Genomic DNA, 19,087 nt, shown 5'->3' on the forward strand with positions numbered 1-19,087 from the left:
TTTACCCCAGTGTACTTAGTGCCACTGAATTTTACCCTTAAAAATGGTTAAAATGGTAAGTTTATGTTATGTGTATTTTACCACAAGAACAAATAAATAAAATGAGATGATTTTTTAAAACGAGTCTCTCCCTAAGGATTTTATGTGGTGGAGCTGAAAAGGGTACCCCAACCTCCTTGTTAGCTCTGGGGTGCAGGTATCTCAGGGCATGGGGGACAGTGGCGAGATTAGCCTGTGCAGCCCCCGCTCAGGGGTCCTCTTGTCTGCAGTCACCTATACCAGGAGACTGTGGGTGGGGACCCATGGCCCATTTCCAGAGGGAGGGAGACTGAGGCTGTAGTCTGTGCTGGGCCTGGGAACTGCCTGGTGGAAGGTTCAGACCCATGACCTGGGTTATGGGCTGAACTGTGTCCCCCAAAATCTTATGTGGAAGTCTTAACCCTGTACCTGTGAATATGACCCTATTTGGGAATAGAGTTTCTTTTGTTATGGTAGTGAGGACACTGAGGTATCATGGTTCCTAAACCTCATCTGTCCTAAGTGTTGCTAGTCGCAATTGCGTTGGCTCCGATCCATGGAAACCCCACCACAACAGAACGAAGCGTTGCCGTGCCCTGCGGCATCTTCACGATCATTGGTGTGTTTGAGTGGTATCTCATAAAAAGAGCTGAATAGACACAGAGACATGCTCGAGGGTAAGACACGCCATGTAAGGACTGTCTACAGGCAAAGGAATGCCAAAGATCACTGCAGACACCAGAAACTGGGAGAGAGACCCACAGGAGGAACCCACATGGCTGAGACCCTGATTTGGATTTCTAGCCTCCAGACTGTGAGACACTAAAGCCACCCTTCAGTGGTGTTCTTGGGTGTGGCAGCCCCAGGAGACTGAGGCATCCCTTGAACCCAGGCCTGTGCATGGGCTCTGGTCAGTCAAGGCCACCTTCGAAGGCCTGCCATATGCCTAGCCCTGCCCAGCCCTTTTCCCCAAGCTCCTGCCTGCCAAGCCCCAGCTGTCCTGATCCCCACCTGAGACTGGCAGGCGGCGAAGGTGGCCCCATGGAGGATGCTGCACTGCTTCTGGGCCCAGGACTTGCGGTATGGGTTGGCAGTGCACGGGTCCCTGGGGGCGCGGGCGTCCGGACAGGACGGCGAGAACTTCCAGCTGTTGCCGAACTCCAGCACGTCACCCACTACCGACTGGCTCCGCGTGGTGAAGTCGTTGATGGCGTTGCCGTCGAAGTTGCCGCACAGCCCACACACCTTCCCCTATGGACAGGTGTGGACAGACAGAGCGTGTGGAGCTGGGACCACACACAGGTGGTCACCCATGGGAAGCAGCATGGAGCCTTGCTTGGGGTGACTGCAGGGCACCTGGTGCCTCCAGGCAGCTCCATGGGGAATTGCAGGAGGACGAGGTGCACAATAAATTAGCTGAGCAGCTGGACAGGTAGGCAGGTGGGCAGGTAGGCGGTTGGACAGGTAGGCTGGTGGGCAGGTAGGCAGGTGGGCAGATGGGTAGCCAGGCAGGTGAGTAGGTGAGCAGCTGGGCAGCTGGGCAGGTGGGCAGGTGGGCAAGTAGGCAGGTACCTGCTCCTCTGTTGAAGCCCTCAGCCCAGCAGCTGTGGCTGTGCTAGGCTGGGCATCTGCTTTACCAATAGGACGGTTCCCCAAGCCACCTGTAGATTGGTTGGGTCTCTGCCCTGCTGTCTGTGAGCCCTGTGCTGTGCCTGGCCTCACCTCAGCCCCAGGCCTTGCCAGGTAAGGACCAGCCCCTTGACGTTTGCCAGGTGCAGGGCTCTGTAACCTCCTCTCGGATGGCTCCCAGGACAGCTGTGGTTGTGCCCAGCTGGCCCGCACTCACCTTGTAGCCCGGGTGCAACCTGATGAATATGCTGGTCTTCCGGTCCCACGACACGACCAGCCCACTTCGGATCTCAATGACCAGGTAGATGCCCATGTAGCGGATCTTGTAGGGGAGGTCTCCACCAGGCCCCCTCTCTACCACCTTCAGGTGCCCCTCCATGAGGATCAGCTCATAGCTCTGCAGAGGGAGGAGAGGGCTGCTGGGAGCTGAGGGGCAGCTTTGGGGGCAGGAGCTGACCCACAGACCCTGGAGAGGACCTGAGGCCCAGTCACAGCCAAGCGGACCCAGCTTTAAGGGTGAGCTGGGCTCCTGAGACCCTCCTAGGAACGTGAGGTGAGGGGCTGGCAGTAAGGGATAACTCAGCAGGCCAGGGTTGTCCAAACCCCACTCCTTCCAAAGAGAGGCCTGCTATGAATGGGCACCTGGGAGGGGACCTCTAAGTTTGGACTGTCCCAACTGATGAGAGTTTTTTCGTTTACCTGAGCCGTGGGCCACGGTACACAGCCTATGCTAACAGTGTGGTTTATGGTGGGGGCCATGGGCCACATCAGACAGTCTATGCTAACAGTGCCATGATGGTGGGGCCTTGGGCCACGTAGGGTGGCCTATGCTAACAGTGCCATGACAGTGGGGGCCGTGGACCACATCGGGTGGTCTGTGCTAACAGTGCCATGACGGTGGGGGCTGTGGGCCACACAGCATCAGCTTGACCTCTGGGGGTGCTGGAGACTGAGTAGCTGAGGTCAGCCTTGTGAGTGGTCAGCAATGCCCGTGTGACTGTCGCCCAGTATAAACCCTGGGCACAGCTCAGGGGCACATCCCTGTCTGGCAACATTTCACATGTCACATATCACTGCTGGAAGCGTGAAGAGCTGATTATACTGGGAGGGGACCTCTGGGTGCTTGTGCCTGGTCTTTCCTGGGTCCTCCCCGCCATGTGCCTCTTCCCTCTGCTGGCTAAAATCTGTGTCCTCTGGCTGACTATTTACTCTGTAACGACTGCACAGCGATGGTGCACGTGAGTTCTGTTAGCCCCTCCAGAGAATCATGAGCCTCAGGGTGGTCTTGGGGGCCCAACACAGAAGCTACCTTGAAACGGCGGGTGGACGCAGGCCTGAGGGGGCCGTGCAAGCAAAGAGGGCATGGCCACACACAGCAAGGTGGGGGGACCGTGGTGGGCTTGCCCCTCTGTGCCCCACTTCTCACCCCAGCACTTCACCCCCACCCTGCGCCCACCCAGACCTGTCTCCAGCCTCGCCTCTTCCAACACCTGATGCAGCGTGGGCATCACACCCACCACCCTGGGTGGTGGGGACACTCTCTGGCCACAGGCCTGATTCTACCCTGTGGATTCTGACCCTGTCTGCTGGAAATGGTGGTTCCTTGGTGTGGTGGCTTGAATGGTAGCCCCTAAAAGATATGTCCACATCCTAACCCCAGGAACCTCTCACCGTGACCTTGTTTAGAAAAAGAGTCTTTGCGGATGCGGTGACATGAAGGCTCTCAAGATGAGACTGTCCTGGACTGGGTTTGGCCCTCAATACAAAATGCAGGCTTCCTCCTAAGAGACCCCAGAGGAGAGACAGAGAGAGGAGGGGAGAAGGCTCTGGGACAACAGAAGCAGGGCTCAGAGTGACACAGCCACAAGCCAAGGTGCACCCGAAGCCACCAGACGCTGGAAATGACAGGAAGGGATCCTTCCCTAGAGCCTCTGGAGGGAGTATGGCCTTGCTGATGCCCTGAATTCATACTTCCAGCCTCCAGGGCTGTGAGAGAGGAGGTGTAGGTTGTTTTCTGCCACCTGTTTGTGGTAGTGTGTTTCAGGAGGGCCAGAAGCTAGAACACCCAGAGAGCTAGTGCGGCGATGAAGCTGATTCAGAAGACCTCGCCTGGGGACTGGAACACAAAGGCTGGGATGCTCCCACAGGGTGGGCTTCAGGCCACAGAGGGATGGGAGAGGCCATCTGACAGCCACCCTCACCTCCAGGAAGAGTTTGATGGCCTTGGAGCAGGTGACGCCGGTGGTGCCACAGGGGATGTTCTCGGTGACTATCCGGAAGGTTCCGTTGGTGGTAGCGGTGCCCCCGCAGTAGTCCTGGATCAGGAAGAAGTGAGCATGAGCAGTCAGTGTCAGGGGCTTGGGCACGGACAGCCCTGGGGAGTGGGGCGGGGGGGTGGCGCACCTGGGCCAGCATGTACTCGCAGCTGCCTTCAAAGCTGTAGCGCTCACCGTCGAAGGTGATAAAGTGCCCGTCACCGTAGGCCACACAGGTGCCCAGGCAGGGCTGGCTGCTGCACTCCCACCTCCGGTTCCTGCATGTGCTGTGGGGTGGGGGGGACCCCCTGCTCAGCAGGAGGGCCCAGGGCAGGAGACCCCGGCCACCCCGGCCACACCCTGGCTGGTCACTCACTCCCCAGTTATGGGGCCTCAGCCAGTCACTTCATCTCCTGAAACTTTGCTCCAAATCCCATAAGATGGGATCAAGGTGATGCTCCCCTCCCTGGCTTGTTAAGATGATAAGAGAGTGGTGGGCAGTGGCCCTGGTGTCAGTTATAACCTTGAGGTGCCCCCAGCTTCTGAGCTAGAAGGGCCTATGGCCCTGGGTGTCAGTTTTGACTGGCCCCATGACTGGCTGGCCCTGGGGCACATTCCAGAGGACAAGCAGGACACTGCCTCTGGGGGCATTCCGAGGCCACAGCCCCTCTGCCTTCTGCAGATGCCCCATTTCACTGGGCTGGCCACCTCTCTGCCTGCTCTCCTTCCCTGTGTCTGCTCCAGCAAAGGGACCTTCCCACCCGCCCCTAACTCCTCCGGGACCCTGGACCCACCAGGTGTTGCAGTCAACCCTGATGGTGTCCCCAGGCTGGTAGGTGGCCTCATTGTGCACACAGGGGCAGTCCTCCTGGGCAACACACCCCCCGCTGCCGTCTGACACCAGCCCCGTGGGGCAGACACAACCGGAGACACAGTGGGTACTGTACTGTAGGGACAGACGGGCATAGTCAGGGGCAAGGGGGAAACCTGCAAGGGCTTCAGCCTGCTCACCTGTCCCCTTCCTCATGCTGGGGACACCATGATGAGGGGTCGCGGTACAATCCTGGGGCCCAGGCCGAGGGACAGGCCCTCTGGTCAGCCCCAAGCCATGTGTTGTGGGCAGGGGGAGAGGGCAGGGCATGAAGGGGTGGGGCACCCCGGTGTCAGCAAGCCCAGGGGCCAGGGATGAGTTGAGGACAACAGGGGTGGCAGTGTGGCTGTCCCCACCCCCGTAGGCTGCTCACACAGTCCACGTCAAGGGTGTGGCAGCTCCGCAGGCACTCAGCCCCTAGGCTTCCTGCCGAGGCGTTGGTGCAGTCCATGTAAACCATGGGGGCCACGCACCCTAGGTGGGGAGAGCAGGCTGGTAGGGATCTGGAGAGGGCGACCCCAGGCACCCCAAGACTGCTGACCTCAAGTCTGGCTGGTCAGCTCCATGACATCTCTGATTCTGCCTGACCATCTAGTGCCCTGCTGCCCTGAGACATGCCCCAGCCTCAAGGGGAAGGCCCCTCTCTTCTTTCTGGGAGCACCAGTGGCAGGGTCCAGGGTGGGGGACCAGCCAGGGGCCAGTGCAGGTCTCGGGTGGGGTGAAAACCTAAGGGTGTCAGGCATTACCTGTGCTCCTCTGCTCCAGGGCTCCCAGGCAGCTCAGCTTCCCACTAGTGCAGGAGCTACAGGAGACGGAAGGATAGACGGACGATGGGAATCCACTTTCTCTGCCCCTCCACAGACACTGAACCCCACTGGGCCAACTGGACCCCTCTCCCTGGACCATGCTGGGGCTCTGCAGTGACCTGAGGATGGTGCCCTCCACCTAGCACCTAGCAGGGACGTGAGGAGAGTACCCTCGACTCTAGAAGGAATGGCCTTCTGCAGCCAGAGCCGGGGCAGAGTGGGCACCCCCCTGGCTGCGGTTTGGCCTGTGGGTCAGGGAGGTCCTGTCAAGGGACCCACCGTGCCCCGCACCTGCTTCACCTCTGCCCCTGTGGACCCTAGACCCTCAGAGCACCCCCGAGTGAGAAAAGGGCACCCCCTCTCTGCAGATGGGTTCGTGGTGGGGCAAGGGGTCCTCCTGTGCTCCTGTCCCCTCCCTGGGGTGGCCCCAGGATGTTTAGAAACCCTCAGGGTATGGAGCAGGTACGCAGCAGCTCCCTGCCACCTGGGAGGGGTATGCTGCTGGGGAGGCGGGGACTGGGAAGGGGCTGTGGTGGGGCCCAGCCGAGGCCACTGGCACTTGGTGGTTGGGGGGTGCGCCTGGCTCTGCGCCCAGAGCTGTCTGCAGCACAGACAGAGATTCTGCTTCTGCTGTACCCCCTCTGCCCTGTGGTGGCTCTGAGCACACCAGGCAGGATCCCCCACAGCCCTGCACGCCCTAAGTGAACACAGACCTACTGGAAACGCAGCGAGGGCATTCGAGCATCCCCGCCGGGACCCCCAGCCTCTTGTGTCTCCACTCGGCCCCAAACCTTGGACTGCCTCAGGGCAGAGCAGGGACTGATGGAGAGCCAGCTCCCTAACCCCCACCACCTCCTGTTCCCCTACCCCTTCCCTCAGCGTGGGGCTGGTGATGTGGGCTGGGTCTCCAGAGCTTAGACGAGGGGGCTGCTCCATGCCCCCCCACCCCCAGCTCCCTGGCAGCGCCCCTTACCACACCACACTGTTATCATGTAAGACTTCACCCGGGGCCACCATGGTGCCGCGCAGGTAGCAGGGGCACTCCTCAGCATGCACACACATGCCGGCATCATCCAGGTAGGTGCCCACAGGGCAGGTGCAGCCATCCACCGGCACGAAGGAGACACCACAAGTGACGTCTGCCTCACTGAGGGCGTGACAGGTGGGCTGGCAGGTGTCCACCACGTACTCATAGCTCTGTGACTTGGGGCAGCTGTTCATGTACTTGGCTGGGGGTGGGGGGGGCAGAGCGGTCAGAGCAAGCAGCCTGGCTCCAGCCTGTGCTTCCCCTCTCCCCAGCTGTTATTAAGCTCCCCAAGCCTCAGTTTCTCCCTCTGTGAAACTGGAGTTGTAAGATTACAAGGATCTTGTGAGGCCAGCAAGAAGGCTGAAGAGTCAGCTGGGGTTTGTGACAGTTGCTCCCTCGCCCCAAAGGGGCGTGGCCTGGGGTGTCCTCACTTGCCCTCCCCAGCTGACATGGCTGAGGTAGGTCAGCAACTTGGGGCAGGTGATCATGGGCTTTGCTGTGGAGACCCCAGGAAGAGAGGACTCAGGACTCTCGTGGACAGAGTTGGGCGGTCCTCACCAGGATCCTCACTGGAAACCCCAGCCTCTGGCTTCTCTTTGCCCCCACTGCCTGTGTGCACCCCTGGACCTTGGCCTTCCCCTCCTCGTCTGCATGGTCTGGAGCTGCGTAGCTGGGGCGGGACAGGAGGAGCGTGTGCCCGAGCCCCTTGGGGACGCCAGTGGCTGGGCAGCCGCGTACTCACTGCAGACACCGTCCCTCCAGCCTTGCAGCAGCACACCCTTGGCAGCGCAGGTGTGCACGTAGGCCGACAGGGCGGCGCACAGGCAGTCCTCGCTCTTCTCGCAGTTGCACGTGTCGAACATGCAGTTCTGGGGGGAAGGGGGCCGTCAGGGCACTGCCTGTGACCCCAGCCCACGCGACCCCCTTCCCTAGCCCCCACCAGGCGTTTGCCCCCCCCCCAGGGTCAGGCAGGAGCAGGGAAGTCCTGGGAGGGAGGTGGGCAGGGATTCAAGGCAGGAAGGCTGTCCCTCCTGAGCTCTGAATTAAAGACCACCAGGTGGAAAGAATACTGGACCATAAGTAAGCAATGTGGTGCAGGGCGGGGCATTGGGAAGGGGGCAGGAAGGTTGTAGGGTCAGGACAGGTGGGGGTGGTGCACAAAGGGGGGGCACAGCTTGCATTTTGGAGGCATCACTCTGGTTGTACTGCCCCTAGGGGGCGGGGTGGGGGCAGACCGGGGGCAGGAAACCAGTGGGGAAGGGGTAGACTGGACATGGGTGGTGAAGGGGAGGGATGGGGGATGCCCAGACCCTGGGTGAGTGCCCAGGAGGGTAGAGGTGTCCCCCAAGGCAGACATGAAGGGCAGAGGCCTGCTCAGGGTTTGCACCTGGAGATCCTTCCCCGTTCCTGTCAGGGATTTAGGCTTCCAGGAAGAGAGCTGCCCAATGGGTGAGCAGGGCTGGGAGTCCCACCAACTGGGGATGGAGGGGGTCCGTGGGAGAAGGCCCCAAAGGTAAGTTGCCAGGTAGGAGGATTGAGAGGGACAGTTCAGGACCCGTAAGTCCCTCCCTCGCCCCCTACCCTGTGCTGGGGGTGGAGCTCACCAAGTGGAAGGGCGCAGGGTTGACGATGGAGTGGCAGGGGGCGAAAGCGCCAGTGGGGTGGGTCAGCAAGGCACACCAGTGCTGGGCGTATTTCTCTGGGATGGGGATGTGGGGGCTGCAGTCACACTTCCTGTAGCTTGGCTGCGGCTTTCTTTCCCACAACCTTGCTACCCTGAACCTGCCAAACCCCCGCAGCCCCCACTCCTCAAATACAGGCTGGTGGGGCCGTCTCCCCTGGCCATGTGGATTGGAATGTGGGGCTCAAAGAAGAGAGGGGTCGCCACCTACTATTCCATGTGATGCTGCTTCTGGGGGTGGGGGAGGTGCTTTTCCGCCCTGTCCCAGCCCTGCACCCCTCCGCCCCCTGCCATTCTGGCCCCTACACCCTCCTGTCTGCCTGCCTGCACACCTGCCCAAGGGATACCCCCACCCCTGTCCTTAGGGGCACCCATGGCTCCACCCGCTTGGTTGGGGTACCGTTCTCCACGCTGAGGGAGCAGGGATCCTCAAAGCTGTTCTTGGCATTGGGGCAGGCAGCCTGGGTCTTCCAGGTGTTGGCGAAGGCGGCACCTGTGGCCTCCACCACCCCACTGAGGGCTGTGAAGTCGTCCACCTGGTTCTGGTTGAAGTTCCCACACAGGCCTGGTGGCCAGGTGGGTGGGGGAGGGCGTCAGCAGATGTCCAACCTGGCCCAGTCCCTCCAGCCTGCCAGGAGCCAAAGCCGACTGGCCGGAAAACTCCTTCTGGGGATTTCGCTTTCAGACTGTCTGAAGACGAGCCCTGGTGGGGGTCAGCCCTTCCCAACACTTCCGGAGCTGGTCCTCCCTCTTGTCCACCAGGCTGCCTCCCTGGCGCTGGTCTGATGTTGGTGAGCTCTGGCTGGGTTGTGTCCATCCATCCCCTGAGGGCCCGGGCCTCCCAAATCCAGCCCCGGCCGCACCTCCTACAAGCAGCAGAACTGATCCCGGCTCCCCCCTGAGCTGCCATGGGGCCTCACCACACATCTGGCCATGGTGGGCCGGGTCTAGCCGGACGTAGACCTGCATGAGGGGCACCAGCTGCACCTGCAGCTGCAGGCCGAGCCCCGTCTGCACGAGAACGAAGAAGGATGAGGGTCTGAAGACCTTGATGTTGGCTGCGGGGAGGGGAGGGGAGGAGGAAGGATGGGGTGGGGTGTCAGAGGCCACATGGAGGCCTGCCTCCCCAACGGCTGGACAGGCACATTCACCCCTGTGCTCCTGGGGGGCTCTGCAGGTGGGGCAGGCCCCATGGCTGAAGGGGTAGTAGTGCTAGGGTGAAACTCAGACACCTGGCTGACTCGGTGATCCCATCACAGAGCAGCCCACAGCTGCCATCTTTGTGGGCTGCCCAAGCGAGTGCCTGTCGTGAGTGAGGACGATATTCCCTCAGAGGGCAGGGACCTGACCCAAGTACCTGCAGCCATGGGGGAACCATTGCCACCCCAACTCTGCAGATGGGAAATTGGTCCGTGAGACATTCTGGAGCTGCCTGAAGCCACAAAGAACCCTCTATGGATGGAGTTGGGCACTGGCCCAGGTGCTGTGGAGGTGCCACCCCCAGGCAGGGGTGCTCAGCCAGGTGGGGCGTGGTCTGGCTGTGCAGGGAGCGAGTACCTGCTGACACTGGCAGCTGGGTATAGATGGAGTTCATGAACACTGCACCATTGGCCTGGATCCGGATGACCTAGCGAGAGGCGGCAGGGACCTTGGTGAGTGCCGGGGGTGGAGGGACACAGTGCCTGTCCATCGGCCACCCTAGCCCCACTCCACAGATGGGGGAGTGGCCACCCCACTGGTGGCAGAGCCGGAGGAGCGCTCAGGCCTCTGAGCCTTGGTCCAGCTCTAGAACTGCCCAGGAGGGGCGGCTGCCACTTGGGGCCATGCAAGCTTCAGTTTCCTCTCCATCTGTCTCTCCATCTCTCCACCTGTCTGTCTCTCCATCTCCCCACCTGTCTCTCCATCTCTGTCCCTTTCTGCCTGTTCCCTTCTCTCTGTCTCTGCCATCTCCGTGGCTGTGGCCGGCTCTCACCGTGTCCCCACCCTGCAGGCTGAGCGTCACTGACTTGAGGCAGCTCTCAGTGTCTGTCAGGCCACACCTCCTCAGCTCGGCCAGCACAGTGAAGGCGCTGTCAGCGCATCTCTGAGGATGACAAAGCCACAGATGCATTGGGAACGGCCAGTCCCTGAGGGGGCGGGCAGGGCTGTGTGCAGGCATGTGGGAGCCCCGGCATGCCCACCTAGGGGAAGAAGACAGCGGCCCCCAGGGGAAGTGGCCTCTGCCACCTGCGGGGATCTCCAGGTTCTGGGCCACCAGGTAAGCATGAGCCCACAGTCCTCCCTCTCAGGACACAGCCACCATGTGGACACCCCCCCCATGAGGTCCTTCCTGGGGTAGGAGCTGAGGGGCACAGACCCCACCCAGTGCACCTTGGACAGGACATAGCTGCAGTCCCCGTGTAGATCATACAGCTTCTCGTCATATGTGGTGATGTGGGCGCCCCCCTGCACGGAGCAGGTGCCCGGGCATGGGAGGTCCTTGCATTGCCACCGTCCCCCCGAACAGGTGCTGAGGGCAGGGGAGGCTGTGAGTGAGGAGAGCGATGGGGGGAGGAGTACACCCCAGGCCTCATATACCCCCACCACCCAGGAAGAGGGCCAGCTGGGGCAGGTGGGGGGCATACCAGGAGCTGCAGCTGGTGGCGAAGGCAGCCCCCGGGGCGTAGGTGCGGCCACCATGGGTGCAGGGGCACTGAGGCAGGGGCACACAGCCTGAGTGGGTAACATCATCCAGCACCGTGCCTGGGGGGCAGAGAGGAGCAGTGAGAAACTGGGAGGATGAGCCATGTCTGCCCAGCAGACAGGGGCTTCTCCTATCCCACTGCACAGGTGAGGGACTGAGCCCAGGTCTGGCTCGCCTGTCTGAGGCCACAGAGTAGCCAGAGGAAGCTTGAGTCACTGCCTGTGACCACCTGCCTCTAAGAAGGGGAGCCCGAGGGGACAAGCCACCTCCCTGCTGGGGGGCTCCTTGAGGACAGAGCACTGGACCTGGTGTCTGCACTGGACCTGGTGTCTGATCCATGCCTGGTTTGGACAAGCTCCGAGCATCTCTGTGCCTCAGTTTCCCTGCCTTTTCCAAGGGCCCGTGGTGCCTGCTCCACTTCCCCCATCAGATCAGCATATCTCCTGGGTTTCCTAACGTTCAATTCCCACCATGGCCGAGGACCCTGGCCACAGGCGAATCGTTGGGGAAGGGTGACTTCTGGACCAATCAGCTGTGGCCAGCATCAGGCATTGGGAACACAGTGACACTGGAGGCAGGACAGATGCACAGGGGCAGTCCCAGGAGATGGGCCAATGGACCTGCCTGGGGGACAGAAGCAGCCGTCCTCACAGTGGTCCTCACAGAGCTGGGTGCGCTCAGGGTTGGAGCAGGTGTCGGCGCAGGGCGAGCCACACTCTTGGTGCTGCATGCCAGCTGGGCATGTCTGGGCTGCAGCCAGAGGGAGGGAGGCACTGGGTTGAATAGCTGCATGGGGGGGTGGGCTGCCTGATAGCCCACCAGGGCCCCACTGGAAGTGCTTCCTGAACCAACCAGGCTTCCACCCCACCTTCTGTAGGCCACCAAGAGATCACCCGAAAGCCACGGCTAGGGCCCAAGGAGCAGGCAGACATCTGTTCTCAGGTAGCTGCAGCCCCACCTGTCTGCTTGCTTAGCCGCCTCCTGGGTCAGGTAGGAGGTGTGGAGAGCCCAGGACCCAGCACCTCCTGGGTCAGCCCTCCCTGTGCCCACCTGAGAGACCAGCTGCCCGCTCACCCACCTCCCCACGCCCCTCCTCCCTTCCCTGCCCTCTTGCTCTTGGACTCCTCATGGGACACTCACAGCAGAGGTTGGGGCCCCTCCAGTTCTGTGGCTGGCCCCCTGCATGGGCACATTGGCGGGAATACTCGGCAAAGGTGGCACATGGGCAGCTGGGGCAGCGACACTGGTCCTGGGCACAGGAGGCCACGTACGGGTCGGGGTTCACCAGCTTGTTGCACTGGGCGAAGGCAGAGCCAAGCAAGGTGCGGCGGCAGGCATCCTCCTAGAGACCACAGTGGAGATGGGCACTACAGCGAGGCCCCTCGGCCCCTCTCCCCACCTCCAGAGATGATGGTCATGGCAATGTGTCCCAGATTCCTGCCACTCTACAGCCTTTACCCAGACTGAGGAGTCCTCTCCCTTCCCCTGAGACTCCTCCCTCCCTCTTTCCTTCCTTCCCTCCCTCTCCTCCTCCCCCCATCCTTCCATCCATCCTTCCATTCACCCACCCCTCCATCCATCATCCATTCTTCCAACCGCCCATGCATCCATCCATCCATGCATCCATCCGTCCGTCCGTCTATCCACCCATCCATCATCCATCCATCCACCATACGTCCATCCATCCATCCATCCTTCCCTCCCTTAGTCCCTCCCTCCATCTTTCCTTCTACTTTTCCACCCGCCCCCTCACCCATACACTGTTAAGTTGCCTCCATTGGGTGCAGAGCTTGGCTCGGCTCTGGGGGCATTAGCTACAGGGAGTGCCGGCCATGTCCTCGGGTGCCCCAGGTAGGCAGACGCTGAGCCTCTTCATCTGGACACCAGGGACCCCAGCCCAGCTCCCCCAGCCACGCCCCCAGTCATCCAGCTGTTTCCAAGCCCCGAGGGCTCTGGAGAAGCCATTTACCCCAGCGTTCGTGCAATTTTCAGCCAGGGTGGGCAGTGGGTCCTGGCACTGCTCTGTGGGCCCGTCCAGCTTCTGCAGGTTCCCAAACTGGAGCGCTGTCAGCCTGACATCTGTTGGGAGATGGGTGTGCTTGGTGAGCCAGGGCAGGGGCACTGAGAGGCCAGGGACAGTGTGTGTGGTGGGGGGGGCCTGCTCCTTGGGCTGGCTTCCAGGGCTCCCACCCCTGCCCAGGACCCAGGGGCCCCTCTGGGGCCTCACCCCCTCCCAGTGTCAGTCCCTGCCCCACTGGCCTGTGGTCCCGGCAGACCTGGCCCCCACTGGGGTTCCCTGGGACTTTTGGGAAGGCGTTGGCCCTGGGAGGGCAGCACTCACTGTGGGCGTAGAACTCATTGGCGACAGGGAGGCCGTTGAAGTCCCCACACAGGCCACACGTCTGATTGGCATACTTGGGGTCCAGCTCTAACTGAGGGGGCGGGGGGCAGCTTCAGCACAGTCTCTGGCCCATGGCACCCCTCCCTCCACCTGGCAGCCCCCGGCCCACTGCCTGACCCCAGGAAATCCCTGGCTCTGCCCTCTCTCCCACAGCAGGCCTGAAGGTTCAGTGCATCTGGGTGGGGAGGGGTAAGGGGGTGCTCACCAGGGCGCTGTCCTCTCCATTCCAGAGGAAGGTCAGGACCATCCGGACACTGATCTTAACGTAGCTGCTGCTGCGCTCCACCAGGAGCCCAGCACGGCTGTAGGGCAGCTCCTCCCTGGGTCAGTAGAGCTTGGTCCCCCACAGCCGTCGCTGGGGACCCCAACCCCACCAACCACTCCCCATTAACTGCCCGCCACTCAGGGTGTGACCCTGGGACCAACTGTCCTGCCCAGCCTGCCACCACTCACCCCTGCCCGTCGATGAGCACTGAGCCGTTGGCGACCTCCAGCACCAGCCCCTCCACCTTGAGGACGATGCGGCTGATGGTAGGCCTGGCGCCCAAGAGCTCTCGGCGCACCTGGATGTTGAAGTCCTCATAGGCGGCGCGGCAGTGCGAGGACAGGACATAGTTGCAGAGGCCGGGGAAGCGGAAGATGTCACCGTCGAAGGTCTTGTAGTGAAAGTCACCCCACGTGCTGCAGACCCGCCCGTTGTGTGCAGGGTTCAGGGCTGGGGAGAGTGGGCATGAGGAGGCTGCCTGCTGACACCACCTCCCCCACCCCGCTACTCATGGCAGCCTTCCTGGGGACAGGCCTCATCCTTGGAGCAAGGTGACCAGGTGACCACTACTCTCTGCACTGGCTACACCTGGTCTTGCCTCTGCATAGCTGCCCCTGGATCTCTGCCAAGACCCCTACTCTGGCCTGGCCCCCATTCCAATGCCCGCTGGCACCCTGGCACTTGGCGCCCATAGGACTGTCTGGGGGGTACCCTCAGGGCCTGCCCAAGCTATACATCTGCTGACCATCCTACACTGTGGGCTGCACCCCAGACCCGTGACCCCCTCCCCATCCACTTACGGCTCATGCTGGGAGACATGGTGATGGGTGGGATGAAGGTCAAGCGCCGGGTAGGTGAGGGTGTGGTCTGGACTGCAGGGTGAGAGTCAGGTCACCTAAGGGTGTGGCCCAGCCAGGGGCCAGCTGGGAGCACCCTCCTGGACCCCAACCTCCTCAGTGGCCACTTGGGGTCGGGTGCTGTTCTGATCCTCCTTCGCCCCCTCCAGGAGCCTCCCTGCTGCCCCAGACACTCTCTTGCCTGGGATTTTTGGTTGGCGTTAAGCCTGGAGTGTGTGTGCATCTGTGCACGCATTTGTCAGTGTGTGATTGCATGTATATCTTTGTGAGTACATATGTGTGTGAGCGCAGGGATGTGTGTGAGTGCATGGATGTGTGTGAGCGCATGGATGTGTGTGAGCGCAGGGATGTGTGTGAGTGCATGGATGTGTGTGAGCGCAGGGATGTGTGTGAGCGCAGAGATGCGTGTGAGCGCATGGATGTGTGTGAGTGCAGGGGTGTGTATGAGCGCATGTATGTGTGTGAGCTCACATGTGTCTGAGCGCATGGATGTGTGTGCACATATGTGTGAATGCATGTATGTGTGTGAGCACATGGATGTGTGTGCACATATGTGTGAATGCATGCATGTGTGTGAGTGCATGTGAGTATGAGTGCATGTGTGTGTAATTACATGTGTGAGTGCATGTATATCTTTGTAAGTATATATGCAAGTACATGTGTGTGAACATATGTGTGAATGTATGTATGTGTGTGAACATACACTTAAGTGCATGTATATGAGTTTGGGTGCATTGTGTGAGTATATGTGTGAGTGCGTGTATGTGTGTGAGCATATGTGTGAGTGGTTGCATGTATGTGAGTGCATGCATATGTATGGACATATGTGTGAGTGACTCTGGTCTGTGGAGATCATGTCTTGGTCTTTTTGCACGTCTCCATCACCCCCTCCCCTGTCCCAGGAAGGGGCCCAGGAAGGGACTTGGTGTGACCTGTAGCTCTGTGGAAATGGGTCCTTCCCTCCCACATGCCTGCCACAGGTACACTGTCCCCCAGATGCCTGGAAGCCCCACACTGCAAGTGGCCACGTACCGCCATTCATCCTCTGACCATCTGTGACAGCCTCCCTGCTCATCCTGCTGGGCTCCTCACTGCCCTGGGTCTCTGAGGGAGAGGGTGGGGTGTGTGAGGAGCCACATAGGGACCACCAGGAGGTGCACCTGGAGGTGGCCTGTAGGCATGTGGGGTCATCCCGAGGCCGTGTCTCCTCCTGTCCCATGAATGCAGACACTTCCCATCCAACATGACAGCAAGCAAGGCCCCCCAGGGTGGGAAGTTCCAGCAGAGAGCCCATCCAGGCTGCATGGCCAATTGCTGACCCCCACCCTCCCCAGCTGTGAGTCATGGAAGAAGACAGAATCAGGAAAGGGCATTGGCCTGAGAGCCCCAGCTCTTCAAGGAGGGTCGGCCCCCTCCCATGCACCCCTTGGGGGAAGACAAAGGCCACTTTGTTGGGGAGAAGAACACAGACAGGGAGGCCCACAGGTATGACTTAGCAGAAACCCAAGACCAGGGCCAGCCCCTCATTACAGCCGTCCATCTTGGCCAAGGGAGGCTGGCCCTGGCCCTGGCCCAGCATGTGGCCACTGGGGGCCATCCCCAGGCCACCAGACCTGTCCATCACCTCCATGCAAGGCCTGTGGCTTGGGGGGTACGGGTCTCTGGAGATGGGCTGCTTCATCACTTGCCCAGCCCCAGTGGCCAGGCTGTCATCTCCAGACCTCTCTGCCCAGCTCCGGGTGGTGGTGCTCCCCTCCACACACGTAGCCATGCCACCCAGAATGCCCTCCTCACACCCAACCCGAGTCCCCGTACCCTACCCACACCTATGCTTTGGGGGGGTACTGATGTCCCCGTGGCATGGGCAGGGCTGGTTCCCCCTGAGTGAGCCTGCACTTCTCACCTGCCAGGCCTGGGGGAATAGACCTCCCTGGACCCAACCCCCCTCCTAGAGGCCTAGCCTCAGATCATGCCCCTCCACCCCCCTCCCCAGCCCTCCACCCCACCGCCCTGCAGGCTCTCACTTTCTGTTGGACTTTCCCAGCTGTGACCTGGGGCCTGTGGAACCACAGGACTGGCCTGTGCACACGCCCCCTGCCCCACGGACCCCACTCCTCTCGCTGCCCCCCACTCCTCAGTGGGTGGGCAGGGGCGGTTTGCATGGCTGCAGGTGCACATCACCCCTCCCTCTCCCAGGGCTACTGTTCTTGGTCCAGCTCCTCCCACGCACAAGCTCCATGCGGACCCTTGTTCAATGCCTCCCAAACCCTCCCTTCCCCGGTTTGGGGTCATCTTCCCCCTCACCTCCATGCACCTGGCAAAGACTAAAGACCCAGGACACCTCCCAGGTGGAGATGCCCTCTGCGCGGCACCCAGCCTCACAGGCCCCTAATGCGGGCTGCGTTTATCCTGTACCCAGAGGGCAGTGAGTTGAGGACCCAGTGGGACTGGGTCTCCTGGGCCAGCCAACCCAGCACAGGTGACTGGAGCCTAGACCACACGTAGCCAGCGAGGACCTGGATGTGTCTTGGGGCCCCATGACCTGGAGGCTTCCCTGGAGCTCCGTGCTGAGAGCTGACTCAGGAACCTACCCCACTCAGCCCTGCTCACCCCCAAGAAAGTGATTGACTGGGCTTGGGCCGGGGTTTCTGAGGAGACCAGCTACATCTCTTTACAGGCCCCTTTCCTGGGGCTTGTGCCTCCGCCTGCCAAGACCCCCTAGCTGGGCTGAGACTACTGGGAAGGCTGGCAGGAGCAGAGCTGGGCCCAGAGACACCACAGCTCCAAGGCCACAGGCCAGGTGTTGTCAGGGTGCTGCTCAGCAGCCCTGGGGCTGTGTCTTTCTCTGTTGACAGTAGGTATTAGTGGCTCATCCCTGAGCTGCTAAGTGCCTCAGGGCCCCTGAGATGACAGAAGGGGACAGAAGGAAACTGCAGGGATTGGGGGCCAGGCTGCCGGGCGAGGTACAGGGCCTTGGAACAGGGTGGCACTGCTGGACCCTCCTGCCTATAGCCATGTGACCGTGGGCAGTCACCTCACCTGTCTGGCCCTGATCCCAGCCCATGGACTGGAGGTGGTGTCCACCCAGCAGGAAGGCCTGTGCTGGCCCAAAGGGATCAGCCCAAAGGCAGGGACCTACTTGGTGTTACTCTGGCTTGCTGTCCAGGGAGGGCAGACCCTGTCCACTCTGAGAGGGGGCCTCACGGGGCCCCCAGCCTCACCCCCTCCCCTGGCTTTTCCTTCTGCTTCCCCTGAGGCTGAGATTCCCTGGGCAGCACCCCGGGGCCTGTCCCTGGGTCTGGGAACCCAGCTTCTTCAGACACCATCAAGCAAGCCTCTGCCATCCATCCCTCCACCAGCCCTGGGGGACAGGTAGGGGCCCTGGCTCAGAGGATTTGAGTGTCCAGGCTGAGACCCAGGGTTCTTGTGGGTAGCAGGGCCCATGGTGTCCTGGGATATCTGGGGGTGCATTGAGGAGGGGGGCTCTGCCTGTCCATTCCAGGCCAAGCACCCCTGCCGCCAAGCTGAAGTTCTGAGGGCAGGAGAGATCAGGAGGGAGCAGGGGTGGGTGATGACCTTACCTGCCTGCTGTGCCGAGAGCAGGACCATGAGGGCCCAGGCCAGTGCTGGGCACTGGCTCCTTGTGCCCATCCTGGGGCTGGCACGGTAGCGGGCAGAGAGGAGGAAGTGGGGCCAGATGCCCACTGCCTTGGGGCCCGGGGCTTATGTAGCAGGAAGCCTTGGCCCTGTGCCCAGCGCCTAGGCCACACAGGGTGCTGCCCCCCCCAGCCACGTGTGTTTGCTCTCAGGGAGGGACCATGGGCGGGCAGCAGGAGGATTTGCAGCTCTGTGCCCAGGAGATGGGCTGCCCCGGGACCCCCGCCCACCCCACCTGAGAACAGGGGCAGGACATTCGGCCTGGTGCCTGAGGTGGTACGGGTGCCCCACTCTAGATGGCAAAGCCCTGGGTCTTGCTCTGCTGCAGCCCCTGACCTTGTCCCGCAGATGGTCAGTGGTCAGCAAGGCTTGGCTGAGGGGTGGGGCTGAAGGGAGTCCAGTCTTGGGGGAGGGCTACGAGAGGCACATACCACAGGCTACCCAGGAGATGGGTGGGTCTGTGAGCTGGAAGTGGGGGGCTGTGAGCTCCTGCCTGTGGGGGTCCTGGGAGGAGGTTCTATCCAGAGACCCAGCCGTGCTGGCCAGAGCCCCCCCAAAGACCCAGGAGGTCCCCTCTCTGCCTTGAAGTTCTAGCACATGGGGAAACTGAGGCTTAGAGAGTGATGCCCTGGTCACCACTCCTAGAGGTGGCTGGCTTGTGTCCAACCTGCTCTCCGAGCCACAGAGGTTCAGAGCTCCCACTCGGCCACTGCCCTCCACCACCTGGCTGGTGCAAAGGTGGCTGCTGCTCCCATGGTTCTCGCTGCCGTGGTCTTCGGATGCTGCACGCCAGTGGGGTCCCGGTACCGCCCCTCACCCTGTGCTCTGCTGCAGCAGTGGTGATGGAGAGCACGTGACGGGGGGCAGGAAGGAGCCAGGAGCCCAGGTCCCCAGTGCCTGCACTGAGGGGATCCCCCAAGGCCCATATCCCGACAAC

The 19,087-nt window shown here is 61.5% G+C and overlaps 1 protein-coding gene across 1 annotated transcript in view; it reads right to left on the minus strand.

The window, feature by feature from the left end:
* MUC5B (mucin 5B, oligomeric mucus/gel-forming) overlaps nucleotides 1-18,169 on the minus strand; it is a 61,677-nt gene extending 43,508 nt beyond the window's left edge. Inside the window, exons 1-25 of the mRNA XM_049891885.1 lie at nucleotides 18,075-18,169; nucleotides 15,526-15,597; nucleotides 14,437-14,508; nucleotides 13,825-14,086; nucleotides 13,577-13,691; nucleotides 13,312-13,402; nucleotides 12,940-13,049; nucleotides 12,111-12,312; nucleotides 11,595-11,720; nucleotides 10,912-11,029; nucleotides 10,658-10,796; nucleotides 10,260-10,370; nucleotides 9,845-9,914; nucleotides 9,208-9,345; nucleotides 8,688-8,852; nucleotides 8,211-8,305; nucleotides 7,349-7,475; nucleotides 6,553-6,808; nucleotides 5,520-5,575; nucleotides 5,147-5,247; nucleotides 4,697-4,848; nucleotides 4,051-4,189; nucleotides 3,849-3,962; nucleotides 1,865-2,044; nucleotides 1,030-1,269 (exon numbers count right to left, since the gene is read on the minus strand). Of these exons, the coding sequence (XP_049747842.1) occupies nucleotides 1,030-1,269; nucleotides 1,865-2,044; nucleotides 3,849-3,962; nucleotides 4,051-4,189; nucleotides 4,697-4,848; nucleotides 5,147-5,247; nucleotides 5,520-5,575; nucleotides 6,553-6,808; nucleotides 7,349-7,475; nucleotides 8,211-8,305; nucleotides 8,688-8,852; nucleotides 9,208-9,345; nucleotides 9,845-9,914; nucleotides 10,260-10,370; nucleotides 10,658-10,796; nucleotides 10,912-11,029; nucleotides 11,595-11,720; nucleotides 12,111-12,312; nucleotides 12,940-13,049; nucleotides 13,312-13,402; nucleotides 13,577-13,691; nucleotides 13,825-14,086; nucleotides 14,437-14,508; nucleotides 15,526-15,597; nucleotides 18,075-18,144 (3,321 nt within the window). The 5' untranslated portion in view covers nucleotides 18,145-18,169. The remainder of the gene's footprint in view (nucleotides 1-1,029; nucleotides 1,270-1,864; nucleotides 2,045-3,848; nucleotides 3,963-4,050; nucleotides 4,190-4,696; nucleotides 4,849-5,146; nucleotides 5,248-5,519; nucleotides 5,576-6,552; nucleotides 6,809-7,348; nucleotides 7,476-8,210; nucleotides 8,306-8,687; nucleotides 8,853-9,207; nucleotides 9,346-9,844; nucleotides 9,915-10,259; nucleotides 10,371-10,657; nucleotides 10,797-10,911; nucleotides 11,030-11,594; nucleotides 11,721-12,110; nucleotides 12,313-12,939; nucleotides 13,050-13,311; nucleotides 13,403-13,576; nucleotides 13,692-13,824; nucleotides 14,087-14,436; nucleotides 14,509-15,525; nucleotides 15,598-18,074) is intronic.
* Between the last annotated feature and the right edge of the window lie 918 nt (nucleotides 18,170-19,087).

The sequence above is a fragment of the Elephas maximus genome, chromosome 7, assembly GCF_024166365.1.
Source record: "Elephas maximus indicus isolate mEleMax1 chromosome 7, mEleMax1 primary haplotype, whole genome shotgun sequence".
NCBI lineage: Eukaryota > Metazoa > Chordata > Mammalia > Proboscidea > Elephantidae > Elephas > Elephas maximus.